This window comes from Triturus cristatus, chromosome 8 (genome assembly GCF_964204655.1).
Source record: "Triturus cristatus chromosome 8, aTriCri1.1, whole genome shotgun sequence".
Lineage (NCBI taxonomy): Eukaryota > Metazoa > Chordata > Amphibia > Caudata > Salamandridae > Triturus > Triturus cristatus.
In genome coordinates this window covers 159,794,847-159,812,816 of record NC_140591.1, presented here as the reverse complement: position 1 = coordinate 159,812,816, position 17,970 = coordinate 159,794,847, and the positions used below count along the sequence as shown (strand labels likewise).

Below are 17,970 nucleotides of genomic sequence, written 5' to 3'. Positions count from 1 at the left end.
TTACCACTGAACCAGTGAATCTTATTCCTCTATGGAACGGCCTGCACATTGGCACATGCCTCCACTACTTCAGATGACCTGCTTTTATTGGCTGCAATTGTAGCCACCCTGATTATCTTACCTTTCACTTGAGAAGTGCCCTTTCAAGAGCACTGAGCTCAGTACCGCCCTAATAGGATTGTATGCCTGCCTGTAAGGAGTACCAAATGTCCTTTTGTGCTTAGCTCTTTCTTCACTGAAGGCTACTAGAACTTCTGGGGTGCAGAGTGAGCCCATGTCCTCCAGGTGGATTATTGAAGGAGTTTGTCCATCTCTGTCCAGGATCACTAACTGAAGCGGCGCGTCTTCGGTGCCTGCTAGCACACACCATCTTAGAGTCTGTGAAATAACTTTTCTAATCATTGCCAAGGCAAAGATATACAAATGAATGGTGAATCTGAAGAAGGTAAAGATGTACTTAAGATATCGACAGATTAATCAAACAGTGTTCTAAAACATGATATTTGCCAAAACTAAAAGGTACAATACCGTGTACACAGCTTTTTCAGGGCACCAGGCACTGCTAACACGATATGTACCAATTAGTAACAAATCATTGCATTAACTTTATGCTGTAAAATGAAGCGCAGGAGCCGGAATGCTCTTCACATTATTCTTTTATTCGATAAGCTTAACAGCTAAGTGTGAAAACCAATGTAAGTTACAATAGTCAATAGTCATCTCTTCATACAATAGATAGGTTTTCCGCTTTAAGTGGCAACATGTCTTTTTCAAAGATATAGCAATGAATTCCATAAAGTGCCTTTTCTGGCTTTGATCAGGAATATGGTATAGGATGAGTAGGGAGGACAAGCGTGTTCAACATAGTGTTGATATGTGGCAACCGTTGCAGAACTGGTCGTTACCTTCAAAACAAGGTTAACGAGTGAGGATTGCAAGTCTATGTATTTGCCTTCCACAGTACAGGTCTGCTTTCTTGAGTGGGGACAATTTATTCTGCTGGTTACACCATACCAGAGACAATCAAATCACAATGATATTTATGTTTTACATTCAAGAGGTAAGCTTTTAGCCTTGGAAAAGGGGGAGAAGCAATTCAGCTTTTTGTGCGCTGCAGTGGCTTGGTAGGATACAGTATTGTCTCAGACACCAGGATGTTCGATAGTAGCATAGCTCATACAGTCCTTTAAAAAACAAGTTATCGGCATATCTTAAAGATATCTAATTGGCCAAAAATCTGCTTGGTTGCAATTTTTCTTTAGTGCAATAATGGGCACTCTGCATAAGCCTTGCCTACTTGGCTACACTTTAGAAGGGAGATAGCCAATCAACGCATATTCTTGAAACTGACTGAAAGAGAAAATTACATTGTTATTAGCTTCAGGATCCCACAGATTCAAACTCTGTTAAAACAGGAGTAACCATTTCACCGACATTCATTTTGCTCTGTTCTGATCTCATAATCCTTAAAAACAGCAGAAGAACCAGACTTCACCCAAAAAGGTTCTAGAGACCTGAATGGCAAAACTGTGCTGACTTCCAAGATTGTGTTTACAGAAGGTATAGTCAACCGTGATGCCACTCATTAGATATTCCTAAAAGGAGCAGAGTTTCAGTTGTTCCCTAAAGCCAGTGAGAGACAGAAGGTTACTGCAGAAGAAACAATACAGAGAGCAGTAGCGGTATTGGTAACTTTGGAGACAAGTGCAGAAAAACAGATAAAAAACCGGACAGTAAATATTTTCATAGAGATGCCAGTGTGCAAGCGGTTAAATCTGAGATGTGGATGCTAGCCTCTGCGAACCCAGAATGCAAGGCTGAGAGAAATAATGCTATCGAACTGTGAAATATTACAAAAAAAGTTGTATGGGCTTTAGAGATTATAAATGCTCCTGTGAAAAGCTGTGATACACAATTATGCTACAATTAGACATTTGTATATTCATTAACACTTCTTGCTCATGCTCGTCAAAAACGAAATTCTTGCTTAAAGTGAGAAACAGAATCACAGATTTGAAAGTTGACTAGAGGCCTGATTTGTATATTGGTGGGAAGCATGCTCCATTGCAACAGACGAAGTATGCTTACTGCCAATATAATGGTCCCCCCCCGCTGGATTTTATGTATGTGTTAAAAAATAATATATTATATATTACACACAAACACAAACACGTCCCCTCGTACAGAGATGACCAGGACACTCTGGGCTTCTGAAGTAATTTTTATATAGCTTGATGCCCCTTCACCAATGCGTTTCGGCTTTCGCCTTTCTCATGGCATATATATAGTTGCTCTTGCATTACTATCTGTAATGTACTCAGATTGTTTTCTGCTAAAGGCAACTCAAATCAGAGGCAAGAATTCATTATCAACATAGAATTTTATTCTCTGCCTATTCTGTATGCTCAATTGATGATGTCTACTCAATTGATGAGGTTTGATCAACTGATACTTTCAACATGATTGTTTTACTGTGCATCTGCTTGGCGCTGCAACCTTACGTATGTGCTATTTCTGTGACCCTAGAACCTTATTTATCTACATCTATTTTGTGGCATTTTATGCTTAAATAAGGGAAACTTGAATCCGAAAGTGGGGAATCGCATTCAGTTTTGCTGCTCTGTCTAAAAATAGGAATAATGGGCTAGGATTCAATATGATGTATACATTACATTTTGGCTTAGTTTCTGGTCGGTTTTCCAAATGAATAAAACATTAAAAAACGAAATCACCAAAAGGTGAGGGAAGTAGGAGAAGAACACGCTCTTCCCAACCATAAAGGTACCACTGGGATAAATGTATTATCAGGTCCACCATGAGATTGTCTGAATGGATTTTATAAAGTTCGTCAGCGGAGAAAGGCAGAAAAACAAAATATACATCACACCTGATGGAGCTGTGCCTCGGCCCAATGTAAAGGATTCCAAGGTCAGGGATTCTGCCTTATTACTCAAAAAGATCTCTCTTTCCAAAAAAGTGTAGTCACAGCAGAAAATCCAGCATTATACTGGAAAGACAGAGAAGGCCACTATTAAGGTATAATGTTTTGTCTGACTAATCCTTGGGATTCGAACCAAATTGTAAAAACAAGAAATGGAGCAAACACTGCAGCAGACAATAGAAAAGATAAACTTTTTGGATAACATACAGAGGGGATACGTTTTAAACTCAACTTCCAACAAGAATAAGCTTACTCTAAGAAGTGGATTCAACGCTGTGGCACTGACTGGCAAAAACATCTAAGTGTGTTACTGTTTCCTTTTGAAGACGGCTTGCTCAAGGTTATAAGGGTAAGTGATAGATAGAGGATCTCTATGAGGGTATTCTGGAATCTTACAAGTGTGGCAGCTCAATGTGAAAGCAGGAACTTGTTCGTTGCAAGATGGTTTTCAAAAAGCTGTGCCCTGGATGTGGAGGCGCGATCCAAAGAGAAGCGACTGCCGTCTCAGAGCAGAGGAAGATCATGCACGGTATCCTTCGAGCTTCGCTGAGGCATGAGGCAGGGTTTCTTGCCAATGACAAGAGTGAACAAGTGCCCTCAGTCTGCAGTGAAACCTAGAAGGAGGCTCACGGCTAATAAATCATCTAGTGCTGTGAACAAAGTTCCCAGTAAGGAGTAACCATCAAAGACTACTGCAATCATAAGCCCAGCAGGCAGAGGATTATACTTCATAAAAGAAAATAAATTCACACTGCGAGTAAGGCGCCAGCTCCTCTTACCTTTTGGTTTGCTTTGGCAATTTGGCAGCAAGACACTGAACCATTTATAAGAGAGTATAAAATTACCATGTAATAACCAGGTTTTAAGACATAGGATACATTGATAGAAACAGAGAGGATGCATTGACAGAAACATGAATCATAACCTGGCAAAGAGTGGAATGCTAGATGTCTGGCATGAGAGCCCTAGCCAATTCAGGAGCTCTAAAACGTAAGGGCAAATAATTTACAGAAGTGAAAAAAGAGGAGAAAAAGGAACCAAGGAAGAGGCACCCATGGAGGGCTCCTATGTAGAAGTACTGGTTGTGTCGGTGCTTAGAAGTAGGCATGCTTAACAGGTGGCACATAGGTTTGAAAATGCAGAAGCTAGTCCCTCGTGTTTCCTAACGGATATTCGAGTCAGATGGGGAGCTGCAGGGTCAAGGGTCAAATAAAACACCCTATATATAAATATTTTGTCCTACCTCAACGCTGATGCGTTACAACTCATTGCAGGGCAGCCCACTTGACATTGAAAACCAAAAAAAACTCATGCACCTGACTAGGTTTACCCACATTTTCAATCCTTCCTCCTTCTGCGTCTCCAAACTCTCCTCTGCAGTCCTTGCTGCTTCACTAGAAATAAAAACTCATTGTTCCAATTTTTTGAAATGGCAAATAATACGAGCTTATTAATCAGAGTGCTGCTGGCATTTGCTTAACAATTTTGCACTTCCATTCAATCCATTTTTTGTTTGCTTTTGGTGTCCAGCACACAATTTTGGCTTCCACTGGCCAATATTTTGTCCTTTTTTATAAAAAAAAGCAAAATCAATACTTTCGCCCAAAAAGTTTTTGCCCTTGTAAGTTAATAGTTGTACATTTGCTGCTGTGGTTCTGTTTGGGAATCCTGCTGTCCTGCCTCAGGCTGTGGTTGCTGCTCCTGGGGCTGCAGTGCATCAGCCTGAGGCACCGCCCTCCATGTCAGAGGCTGCTGCTCTGTAATGTGGCTCCCTAAAGGTGCAATGGAGTTCACAAAGGTGGAGAGGTTGATGAAGTGGGCCACAGACTGGGGATTGGCAGTCTCCTGCACTGGCGGGAGCTGGAGCTCATTCTGGCGGTTGTGTAGTACAGCGTTGCCACTGACTGCATCGAAGGTCACTGTGAGAATGGAGTTGTCAAGTTGCAGCTGTCGGTCTGCTGTTGCAAGGTGGCCGACTGCAACAGGCTGGAGGTTGGCAAATTGAGTCCCGGCTGGCGTGGTGATGGGCGTAACTGTGATACTAGTCATTCCTTCAGTGCTCGAAGGGCTGGTCACACTGGGGTCCTCAAGAGTTACTACAACCTAAAGAGGAAAGGACAAGCAACGTTAAACCAATGCTTACTAACATCGCTCGCAACAAATGCAATTCATAATGTAACTTTCTGCTTGCATGATTCCCAAAGCACATAATCATGACCCATTTTAATGATCCTTTTGAATCGAGTACACAGCATAACTACACGTGGCATACAACGCTAAAATCTTTTGTTTCATCATCACCACTTTACATTTACCTCAGAAGTGTCAAGTGTCTTCAGCAGCCTAAAGAAGCCAATCCCAGGATGCTGTTGGCCCATCAATAAGAAACTCCACCAAAAAAGGCAATTATTCAATACTCGCGTCATTACAGTTTAGTGCAAGACTGAAACCACAAGGACAACAATTGACGCCGGTTCGACTGGCACCGGGGAGATCTCTGCGACCGACCTTGTGGTGCCCTAACTGTGCATAAAATGAGAACTTTTGACGCTTATTTACAATCAAAAGCAATTAATTCACAAACAAATAAAAAATCTATTTAGCTCTATGTTTTTGTGTCTCGTTAATTCAAGTCCATGAATTAGGATGACTTGGCCACCTCGGTCATATTTTTGCAGAACAGCTTGTACAGTGATAATGTTCCCATCCACCACCGATCTAGCCCCTGTGACCAGATCTGCTTTACGGATGCCTTCGATGGAAGCACAATTTGAATTGTCTTTTATTGCTGGCCTACTGAATCAGTGAAATTTTGTGAAGGGATCCTCTGTTCATTGACCAACTGAACTGGCACCGCAAACGTTATTCACAAATTAATCATTACATATGGCAATATGCGTTAATCCCATTAAAATTAAAACCAATTGATATCTCTTGTGACTTAACTGCATTTAATGTTTGGTTATTTATACAGCTTTCAGTGAAAGTATTGTAGGGAAAAAAAGAAGATTGCTAAAGGTTGTGCCATAAATCTATCATACTGAGAAAATAGAATGAAAAAAGTTGTTGTGACTACAAAAACAAACAATATAAAAATGTTGTGCCTTATCGGGCAAAGGTACGTGCATTGGGAACATGGCAAGGAACATCCTTCTTCTGAAGTAGAGAGGAGCATTTACAGTGAGGTGAGGAAGGAGGTAGAGGGCTAGTAAATGTTTTTTAGGATTCTGGGAAAGGTATCATTAAGGGGTAGTAAGGGGTTGGTACGGTTCAGGGATTGTTAGTGTTAAGGGATAGTTAGGGGCTTTTAAAGTTCAGGAAAGGTACCGATAAGATGTAATAAGGGGTTCTTAGGGTTCAGAAAGGATAGCAATAAGGAGAAGTAATGGGTTTTTCGGTTCAGGGAACGTTTGCGTTAAGGAAAGGGGATTTTAGGGGGGTGCTAGAGAGCCGACAAGCAAGATGGCCGCACTCCGGTTAGGCTCCTGCAGCCCGGGCAACATATTCAACATAATCCTGCTGAAGTAATTACGTACCACAACCAGAAACAACTCCACTAACAAGGCATACCATTGTGCAAATGGATTTGGACAAAATTAGCAGTCATCACGACCGGGAAACCGAGAAAATGCATTGGTGAGAAAATGGCCTAAGATGGTGGCTACCGGAGCGTGTCAGCAGCTGTGAACAATACCGCAGCAGGACTATACTACAGGCGAGGTTGGTGTTGGGCTCCCGGCTGGTCGCAATGCTGAGGGAAGCCGGCTGGCGTGTAAAAAACAACCACTCCCATCAAAGCACTGACGCAGAAACCTGAAGGCCTTACCTGAGCGACTGTGCTGCAGCGACTGAACAGGCCTGAGACGCGACAGCGGCCTGGAATCGTGGTGCGTACCACTGCTGGTAGGTGGCTCTGTGGCGTGATGTGCCTGAGGCGGGAACTTCGCGGGCTGGTTGGCGTCTGCACCACGCTTCCCTGGAGGTGCGGAAGGATCAGGCAGAGGCGCAGTAGTATCGGCGACGTTGTGACCGCTATCTGGGGGTTGTGGCTTGCGTGCTGTGGCTGGCCTCACGGGGCCTGGCCCAAGGCTGAGCTGACGGCCGCTGCTAGACGGCTCCATGGCACGCTGGGCCTGAGTCGGGCTCTGCGCAGGGCAACCTGGTGTGTGTGCCACCACCCCCACCCCACCCCCCCCAGAGACGCTGACCGGATCCACTGGAGGTGCGGTAAGTGAAGCGCCGATTGACCCGCTGAATGAGAGGTGCGGTCTGCGTGTTGCGGCCGGCTTCGTGGGGCCTAGTCCAGGGCAGGAGAGACTGCAGAGCCTACTATTGAGGGCAGAGACTCCTCCGGAGGTATTGTGAGCACTGGGTGGCCTAAGATCATTCTAATCTACACCACCAGACTGACTGGAGGAGCGGTAGACATAGCACAAAAAAGGAGTGGAGAATACACCACACGATTGGGGGTGCATTGTTTATCGAGGACCCACTAATAAAAACTATAAGAAGAATACCCCCACAGGGCTGCAGACTTCCCAACCAGACCACAGTAGAGTGCAATTATACACCAACTTGTAAGAGTTAACAGCGCTATAAAACACAAGGAAACACTGGGACATTACCAGCATTGTACGTTTGGCATAATATACCTACCCTCCCAGAGTTCAATATGGGGAGAATGGATTGCAAGCAAGCCAAGATACCCTTTGAACCTCGTAAAAACATGAAAGGGCTGGAATGGGATCAGGCTTCCAATGCATCAGAAGGCTCGCAACTAGATGACGTAGATCTGAGATTGTTACTACTTACGATGAGGCAAAGCCTTAACTCAATTGAGACCAAAATGGATGCGCTAAATGTTCGCATGGACTATATAACTCAAAGACTGGAATAACACGACAGGCGCATTAGTGAAACAGAGCGGAGGAATTCGCAATTGGAAGGCACCACCTCGGCCGGCAGTGAGCAAATACAAACCATGGAACGGTTATTGCGGCAAAGAATGAAGATCTTGAAGAGCGCTCAAGCTGAAACAATATATGCATCCTAGGGGTACCTGAATCCACAGAAACAGGACGGATGGAAGACTTTGTAGAATGCATGTTGATGGAACTGTTTGGGGCATCCTCCTTCTCTAAGGTGATTATAGTGGAGCGAGCGCACCGTTACCTGGCATTGAGACCGCCCCCAGGATCCCCCCCCCGCCCCCTCCACAAGGCCTATTATAGCGCGGTAACTAAACTACAAGGATAGAGATACCGTACTTCGTCTGGCATGAGAGAAAAGTTATCTGCACTAAGATGGCCACTCCATTTCATTATTTCCGGACTTCACGCAAATAGTCCAGGAGGCTCAAAAAAAGTTTCTCCCCGTGAAACGGAAACTACAACAGGCCAACATCCAGTACGCAATGCTGTATCCAGCGAGGTTGCGTGTCACTCAACGAGGCAGACAACATGTATTAGTCAATCCCCAACAGGCACAGGATTTCATCAAGAAGACGTCTACTCACAGTCCCAGATCAGATACAGACAAAAATGACTCCGGACCAAGTTCTCCGCTGCAGAGTAATTTTTCTTGTGATATAGGCAGGATGGAAAGTATGCCAAGAATAATTTGTAACTTTTAATACAAAAGTGCCTAGACCCCAAACTGCATGTAGGTACAAGAGTCTTGGTACATTAACCTAGAACGATGTTGTATGATTTGACAAATATGGAATTCTATATAACGCACTGTAAATTGGTCACCCCCAGGCACCCCCTGAACACCCGGGGTGAAATGTCAGGCTCTCTTGTGTATAAGTCCCATGGGTATTCCCCCACCAGAGTATGTTAGTTTGTAATGGGTATTGCGGTCTCACTTACGTGCAATTTTATCCGGTCCACAGCTGGCTATGCAGGGCGGTGAAGTCCACTCCGAGTCAAATATGCTAATTGCAGAATATACATTATGCCCTGATCCTTATGTAAGACATTGGACTATTCTGGACACTAAACTAGGACGGCATGTTTGGGATTTTGTAGGGAAGAGTATTCAGCTGCGGGATTGGGCCGTGGATGTGGGTGGGGGGAGGAGGGGAGCAGGATTGATGTTTGTTAATGTTTGCAGCAGCATAGCACATGCAAAATGTAATGGTTGTAGCGGTGACATAAGTACACGCAGGAAGGGAAAATATTGCTCTGGCACCACAAATGAAACTTGTTCACAACATAAATCACCATTTCACAAATGAGCGCCCTAGTAGTCTTACACTATTGACATGGAATGTCAGGGGGCTACGAGATCCTCGGAAAAAAAGACAAATACTTAAATACCTAGATAGACATCATGTCCAAATAGCAATGATCTAAGAGACACACCAGGACCCTTACTCGGTACCTAGTTTTGCTGGTAAATGGGCTGCACATAGATACTTTGCCTCGTACTCAACTTACTAAAGGGGCACCGCTATCCTCATTAAGGCTGGGGTCAGCTACAATCCAGCGGGCGCAATACAAGACCCCCTGGGGAGATACTGCATTATGTGGGGGAGATTATCAGGCCAATCTGTAACATTGGTAAATTATTATGCAACAAACGTAGATGACAAACAGTTTTTCACCACATTATGGGGTCGTATTTTAGAAGTGGGGTCTACGCACTTAATATGGGGAGGACATTTCAACCTTGCCCTACATCCAGAGGTAGATCGCTTTGCTTGGGTGAATGAAACTCATGTTAGGGCGCTGTTGCATTTGAACACAATTATTGAAGAGAACCCCTACTCCGCACATGCGCGCACAGTTAAAAGAGCTCCTGCTTGACTATACGGACACAACAGAACAAGAGAGGCTGTTTCGCTCCAAATACACTCATGCCTGAACATACGGTGAAGGCGAAAGGCCTGGTAAGGCCCTCGCTGAAACAATAAGAGCAACCCGGTTTCAAAATAACATATTCAGAATAGAAAAAGATACAGATGAGGTATACACTGAACATGAAGTAATACTCAAGGCCTTCACCTTCCATTATCAACAACTATACACAACACAAAGGTCAGGCTAGATTGACGTGGCAGCATACTTTGAGGATACTGCCCTTGGCTGGATTAGTGACTGCAGCAGAGAGTTCCTCAAGGCGGATATTGAGGAAGATGAAGTGCGGGAGGCCATCATGCAGTCCCGGTCCGGCAAATCCCCAGGCCCAGATGGCTTGCCGATCGACTTATAAATGATACATAGATGAATTAGTTCCCATCCGTAAAAGGGTATTCGAGTAGGCACGGGAAACAGGTATACTTCCAACAACTATGAGACAGGCTCTAATCATATCGCTCCTTGAACCAGGTAAGGAAGACACTAAATGTGAAGCTTACAGACCCCTCTCCTTAATAAATTGTACCTCAAAAATACTAGCCAAAATATTAGTCAATAGACTTAGTCTCCTAATGGAAGGAATAGTGCTGCCCGATCAAGCAAAGTTTATTGCTGGAAGGGCAACATCACATAATTTGCGCACTATATTTGCGCTTCTGCAAGACATGGACCCTGACAGAGATGCAGTGGCTGTGTTCCTTGATGCTACGAAAGCATTCGATCCATTGGATTGGGATTACCCGATTGCAATTTTGGGAAGAATGGGCCTCCCAATTGCGTTCCTTAATTGGAAAGCGTTACTTTACAATCAGCCCATGGCTGTTGTACAAATTATTGACTTGCACTCTGCCCCCATCCAGATCTCCAGAGGCACCTGGCAGGGGTGTCTTCGGTCACCTTTACTATTTGCTCTTGCAGCCGAAGCCATTGGCGGCTAAATTACGTCAACACCATAGAGAGTTTGCCATCCCATACCCCTCAAGACATATCCTAGTTTCACTCTAAGCGGACGATATCACGCTATATTTTCTTAAGCAGAGTATCAGCATGAATCCAATACTAATTAATTTGCTTCGGAGATATATCGGGAATACGAATCAATTGGAGTAAGTCTCAGATTTTCCCCTTAACATCGTCTACACCAGAGTTCCCACTGGAATTCCCAATCACATGGTGGGATTTGGAGATAAAATACCTTGGAGTAAAGATTGCCCGGGATAGGGGGGAGACGCGGATGGCAAACTATGGCACTGCATTGGATTCAATCACTACCGCAATTACTTGGTGGATAGCTATGCCATTATCCCTTGCAGGCAAGATATTGTTGATGAAGATCGTCATACTGCCAAATTGCTTTACCTATTCATTAACATCTCACATCACCCGGGCCACCATTTCCTTACGGCATCAACTCTCAGCACATCAGACTTGCAAGGAGAGGCAAGCAACCTCAAAATAGTTGGCAAACCTTGACACTTCCATTTTCGAGACGGGGAATCGAAGCACCCGGGGCTTTATTTTCTATGTGCCCAAGCGTATCATGCCATTTACTGGCTCCATCCGCCACCTTTCATGTCACACCTGGCCATCAAACAGGGATATATGGTTCCACTACCACAATCCCATTTTTTGGGGCAATCGTCCCGGAATGGAGCACTAAACATTCCACTGTGGCGTGTACAAGGCTCGCATGGAAGCGTATAGCTAAAAAAAACGGGAAAATCCTTTTTAAACTCCCCACTGATGCCTCTTTCACACATACATCTAGCCCAGGTCACTCAGGAAGTGCCCTGTAGGAAAAGTTTCAAAAAATATAATCTGAATATTATGGGTGATCTATATCAGGATGGGAGATTTAAGAATAAGCAAACACTAATGGGAGGGGACGATGGCACTCCGATGGAAATTGTTATGTATATCATGCTGAGACATGAGATCAGGGCTAATACTCCAGCGTTTCCACAGGAACCCTGCAAATCTGACACACTACACACCCTTCTCCAAATGGATGGAGCAACACATGTGGTGTCTAGACTATACCGCACAGCTCTACTAGAAAGACCATACATACAACAAGAGGCCAGAAAGGGTTGGGAACTAGAACTAGGTCTTACGCTCACAGAGAAGCAGTGGGAATACTGCTGAAAGCAAACAGAAGCCATCATTGCGAGCAGTCGACTTAGAATAATACATTGAAATTCATTCAATGTGTATATCACACACCTGTGTGCTTGTACAGGTATAAACTAAGAGATAACGACCGCCGTGATCGCTGTAGGCATAAGGGAGCGGGGTTCCTGCACTTGTGAGGAAGTACAGACATACTGGATGGAAGTGCTGAACGCAATATCTGAAATGACTGGCATACACATTACAGGGTCCCCTATAGTGGCATTACTGGGTTATACAGAGGAGCTGCCACCGGCGTGCAGGAAATTCTTCGCCTTCGGCATGTTGTTGGCAAAGAGACGAGTGGCCTGTCGATGGGGTTGGGGTCGCGCCCCCAAATTTAAGGAATGGCTCACTGACATAACATATTGTAAAGGCCAACTTTCCACCTATGCAGAATTATTACCCCCCTCATCGCACCCTAGGGATATTTGGGAACCATTACTTACATATTTGCGTGAGCACTCTGATAAAACTTTGTATATAAACATATGATGGTAGGCCATAATGTTAAGTGTATCTCGGGGGGGGGGGTTAGGGGGAATAATTAGTCAAAACTGCAGGTAAACTGAGAAGTGGTAATCCCAGATCCAAAAACACAAACTGGATATTGCTAGGAAACATGGATGATGAATACTAAACTGTATAAATCACGATATAGGAAGGATTGGAAATATTGTAATGTGATGAACATACTGACAAATTGAAATGGAGATACTCAATGTGTTATGCCACTCTCCTGCTGATTGATGACTGTACGTGTTGTATACTGCAGATTGCTATTGTCATGTGCTGTGATGCAATATATGTTCAATAAAAATTCAACAACAAAAAAATGATATCATAAAAAAAAGGAAAGGGGATTTTAGGATCAGAGAAAGGTAAAAGGTATTAAGGGTATTTTTTAGGGTTCAAGGAAAGGTAGCATTAAGGGGTGATAGGGGTTAGGAGCGATATGGGGTAGTTAGCAGGTTTTAGGGTTCAAGAAGAGTAGCAGTTAAGGGGTAGTAACAAGCTTTAAGAGATGGGAAGTGTGAGAAATTGGGTTGTTGGTTGAGGAGGGTGCGAGTCCTTCTCAAGCAACAGCCATAATCCTGGTTAGGGTTAACCAAAAAAGTCACTAAATTAATTTGTGCTCAACCCTCTGGTAGCCTGCCACAAAAACAGTCAGGCTTAACTTAGAGGCAATGCGTAAAGTATTTAGGCATCACCTTAACAGTAGTTAAGTAAAAACACAACAATAGAAAAAATCCCAAACCAAATTAGAAAAATAGAGCATAATGTGATACACTATTTAACACCAAAACAAGAAAAATCAAATCGGAAGAACCAGAGTTATGAATCTGTAAAGTTTTTTGGGAAACTAGCGCCTAAAAGATCAAAGTGTCAACCGCAGACATCTAGTTGTGTGAATCTGAGGCAAATTTGAAAGCACAGACATCTAGTCATGTGAGATCGGACAAATTTGAAAGTTATGGCCTATGATCGAGCGTGATTCAGATACACAAGGTGGATTGTGCCTGGTTTCCGCTTACTTTCAGACTTAGAATTTCCTAGGAAAATGTCGGAGAAGGTAAAGTTCAACTGGGCATGGCAGCCGGTGTTATCTGAGGAGTCGGAGTAATTGTCTAGAAGCCACTGTACGAAATCGCAGTGAAGATTTCTATGTTTTGACTTAGTCGCTTTTTTCGTTCTTCAAAAAAAAAAAAAAAACATTGCCAGTGGGATGAAGTTGAAGGCTGTTGCTAATCGGGGCACCACAAGGCCAGATACTCCTTCTGCAAGGAGCTGCTGAACAGGATTTGCTGCTTCAGAGAAGAACGTAGTGGGAACTACTGTGAAGTCATGCTGACCGGCGATACACATTGGGTGGATCGGCGAGCAGGTAGGTTCTGGTCTTCTTTTTGGTTCTCAGGGTACGTTTTGGCAGAAATATTTACCAAGTTTTGGTTGCACGCGGTCTGGGCACCTTTTGCACCGATTCCAAGGCTCCAGGACTTGATGGGCACCACTTGGAGGGTAGGATTTACTTCAGACAGGGTCCAGGTGCAGGGTTCAAGTTGTTGGAGCTTGTTATTTTACTGTAGCTCGCAACACGAGGCCAGCTAACAAGCCCTTGGAGTCACTGTGGTAGAGTTGGGTTCAAGCAGCAAGGCAGTCCTCCAGCAGCAGGGCAGTCCTCTGAGAACTCAAGGCAGGCTTCCAGCAGTAGGGCACTTCCTCTGACATGTAATGTAGGACAGGACTTAAGTGTCCTCCACAGGTCCAGGAGTGAACTGAAGTGTCTGAGGGTCCTAATATACCTAATGCCCCCTTTTAAAGTGGAAGAAACATCTGGAGTTCAAACAAAAGTGTCTGGAATTTCCTTCATCCCTGCCCTGGTCTCAGGATATCTGGGGGCACAAAAGAGTAGTGTGAAGTTCTTTGTGTGATGGCTGAAGAAGCTGCTTTGAAGTGCAAGGGGATACGAGGAGATAATGGACGGAGCATTGAAACATTTCAGACACTCAACCCCAGTCACAGATCTGGGTTGAATTCATCATTGTTTTTTAGCTCACTTTGCCACCCCAGTTCAGACCCAGCCATATGCAAATCAATCTTGCCCCTGTGCCTCATGGAAACAGTCCTGACCGAACTGCAAGCCAGGTCTTTCCTGGACCAGAAACAAGCATCCTACGTCCGGTTTCAGGTTAACACCCCTCCTCAGCCAGGCTAGCTCAAATCCAGTGGCAAAGTGAGCAAGGGACCTACGCCTGGGCATAACCTGCCAACTTAGGGCAAACAAAGCAAACACAAGGAGATGATGGACGGAGCGCTGACACGTTTCAGACACTGACCCCCAGTCACAGATCTGGGTTGAATCCATCATCGTTCTTTAGCTCACTTCGTTAGCCCAGTTCAGACCCAGCCATATGCAAATCAGTCTTGAGCCTGTGCCGGCATGGTGAGCAAAAGAACGATGGATTTAACCCAGAACTATTGACTGGGGATGAATGTTTGATTTGCTCTGCATTCAGTCCACCATCTGTGTGTCTTTTACTTTCTCGCCCTGAATGCGCCGAGTATGCCCAGACGTGGGTCCCGGGCTCACTGCATCACTGGATTCAAGCTAGCCTGGCTGATGAGGGGTGATGCCCTGAAACCGGTCCCAGGGTGCTTGTTTCTGGTCCAGGGAGGACCTCGCTCGGCAGTTAAGGCTGGACTGTTCCCATGTGGCACAGGGTCAAGACTGATTTGCATATGGCTGGGTCTAAACTGGGGTGGCATGGTGAGCAAAAGAACGAAGGACCCAGATCTATTGACTGGGGGTGAATGTTTCATTTGCTCTGCATTCCGTCCATCATCTGTGTGTCTTTTGCTTTAAATGCAAGGGGGCAGTGCACAGCCCCCATCTTGCCAACACCAAGACCCCCCTATTTTGTGGCTGTTTGGGAGAAATACACAAAGGTCAGCTGCCAACTAACCTAGTCATGTGCCCCAGGAAACAGGCTGTCAGCAACAAATGGTTAGTACAAGAGAATGTCCACTTTCTACAAGTGCAAAAAGAACAATTGAAGGAGCGAATGCAGAACAATGTCATACATTCACCCAGTACAGAGATCTGGGCCTTAATCCATCATTTTTTTTGCTCCCCATGCCATTCCAGGTTGAACACAGCCATATGCAAATCAGTTTTGACCCTGCACCCAATGGGGAATATTCCAGCCCGAACTGCTGGGCCAGGTCCTCCTTGCCTGGAAAAATGCATCGTAGGACCGGTTTTGGGGTTTCACCCCTCATCAGCCAGAGTAGCTTGACTCCAATGGCATGGAGAGCACAGGACCCACGTCTGGGCATCAAAAATTGATGGACAGAATGCAGAACAATGTTGTACATTCACCCCAGTTCAGAGATCTCGGCCTAAATCCATCGTTTGGATTCAAGCTATCCTGGCTGATGAGGGGTGAAACCCTGAAACCGGTCCTAGGATGCTTATTTCCAGTCCAAAGCGGACCTGGCTCGGCAGTTCGGGCTGGACTGTTCCCATGAGGCACAGGGTCAAGACTGATTTGCATATGGCCAGGTCTAAACTGGGGTGGCATGGTGAGCAAAAGAACGAAGGATTTAAACCAGATCTCTTGACTGGAGGTGAATGTTCTGATTTGTTCTGCATTCCGCCCACTAACTGTGTGTCTTTTACTTCAACGTTCTAAAAGTGGCATTTTTAGAATTGTGACTTAAAACACGACTTTACCTTTAAAGAGGATTTTAAATTACAATTCCTTAGACACCAACATGACATTTCTACCTGTTCCCAAACAAAAGTATACGGTAACCCAATGGTATCCTAAGGGAGGGTAAGGCCTCACAATAGTGCAAAAACAAATTTCAGAGTTTTTCACCTCCAGGACATATAAAATGTAAAAGTCCATGTCCACTTTTTAAATACAATTAACCCTCCTCTATGGGCTGTTGAAGGCCTACCCTGGGGGTGACATATATATTAAAAATTGAGTTTTATGCTTGGCAAAAGACTTATTTGGCCAAGTTGAATAGGCAGTTTGAAACTGCACAGGTGGCAATGGCAGGTCTGAGACATGTTTTAAGCGGCTACTTGAGTGGGTGGCACAATCAGTGCTAAAGGCCCAGTAGTAGCATTTAATTTACAGGCACTGGGTATATGGTAGGTACACCACTATATGCCAACCAGGTGTAAGTCAACTTTAGTGCTGGTTAGCAGTGGTAATGTGCACAGAGTACTAAGGCCAACAAAATCTAATTCAGCAAAACAGGAGGGGAGATGGTAAAAAGTTTGGGGCAAGACCACCCTAAGACTGACAGATCTAAGAGGAAGCGTAATAGGGTATTCAGGTTAATGTTATGGCTATGTTATGCTACGCAGATTTGGAGACTGCACTAGCACCCGGGAGGGCATCCTAGCACTGAGGAGGTGAGAGTCTTGCCGAGCCTAGTAGGACTTCTTGAAATACCAGGTCTTCAGCTTCTTGTGCAATTCAAGAACTGAGCAGGCGCCCTATGTGTAGTGGCCGGTCATTCTAATATTATAGGAGAAGGTTCGACCGCTGGATCTGTTTTTTTGTATGCATGGGCTGTGTGCAAGTAGGAGTCCAAACCAGCAGAGGTGTGGAAGGTTTGTGATGCGATAGCTGAGGTATGCTGGGTCAGTGATATGTAGTGATTAAAAATGTGGGTGAGGTGTTTGAATTATACTCATTTGAGTATGGGGAGCCAGTGAGGCTTTTTCAGGTGTGGTGTGATGTGAGGGAGGCATGGGAGGTTGATCGCAATTCCGGTTCCTAGGTTCCGAGTGGTCTGCAGTCTCCTGGCGAGTTTTTTGTTCATCTCAGCACAGAGGGTGTTCCTGTAGTACAGCTTACTTGTTACCAGGGTGTGTGATGGATTTCCTGGTGTTGGAAGCAATGTGAAAATCTTCCTCAGCATCTTCAAGGTATGGCAGCATGAGGAGGTGACAATATTGACTTGAGCGATCAGCTTGAGTTTGCTGTCAATGACGATCCAAAGGTTCTTGGCGTGGGTGATGGGGGTAGGTATCGGACATTGCACTCTCTGTTAGCCACCTGGTAGAGTCCCATAGTGAAGTGCTTTTCCCGAAGATAACCATTTCGGTCTTGTCGCTGTACAGCTTTAGATAGTAGGTCTTCATTCAATGGGAGATTTCAGTCATGCAGGTATCGAACGGAGGCAATGCCTACGTGTTGCAAAGTGACCTCTGTTTGGGTGATCACCCCCAATTTTTCATTAATTTTGAGACTCACCTGCTGGTAATCTTGAACTCTAACACTGGGACACTGCTATCCAGTGCCCAATGTATGTGCTCTGACTGCTTGAACATGTTGGAATTGGTTTGAAACCTTGTTGACACAGCTAACTTTCAAACAAGACTACCGAACATGGTGCAGAAACAAACCTACGGCTTGGAAAGGAAAATGTCACTTATGGACTGCAGTACCTATTGTGCCATCCACTACAGTGGCAGTA

At 44.6% G+C, this 17,970-nt stretch overlaps 1 protein-coding gene across 4 annotated transcripts in view; it reads right to left on the bottom strand.

The window, feature by feature from the left end:
• Positions 1 to 638: 638 nt before the first annotated feature.
• PRDM15 (PR/SET domain 15) overlaps positions 639 to 17,970 on the bottom strand; it is a 439,353-nt gene continuing 422,021 nt past the window's right edge. For all 4 annotated transcript variants that reach the window (XM_085621221.1, XM_085621224.1, XM_085621222.1 and 1 more), the window contains one exon: positions 639 to 5,044. In XM_085621221.1, coding sequence (XP_085477347.1) covers positions 4,568 to 5,044 — 477 coding nt within the window. In that variant the 3' untranslated portion in view covers positions 639 to 4,567. The remainder of the gene's footprint in view (positions 5,045 to 17,970) is intronic.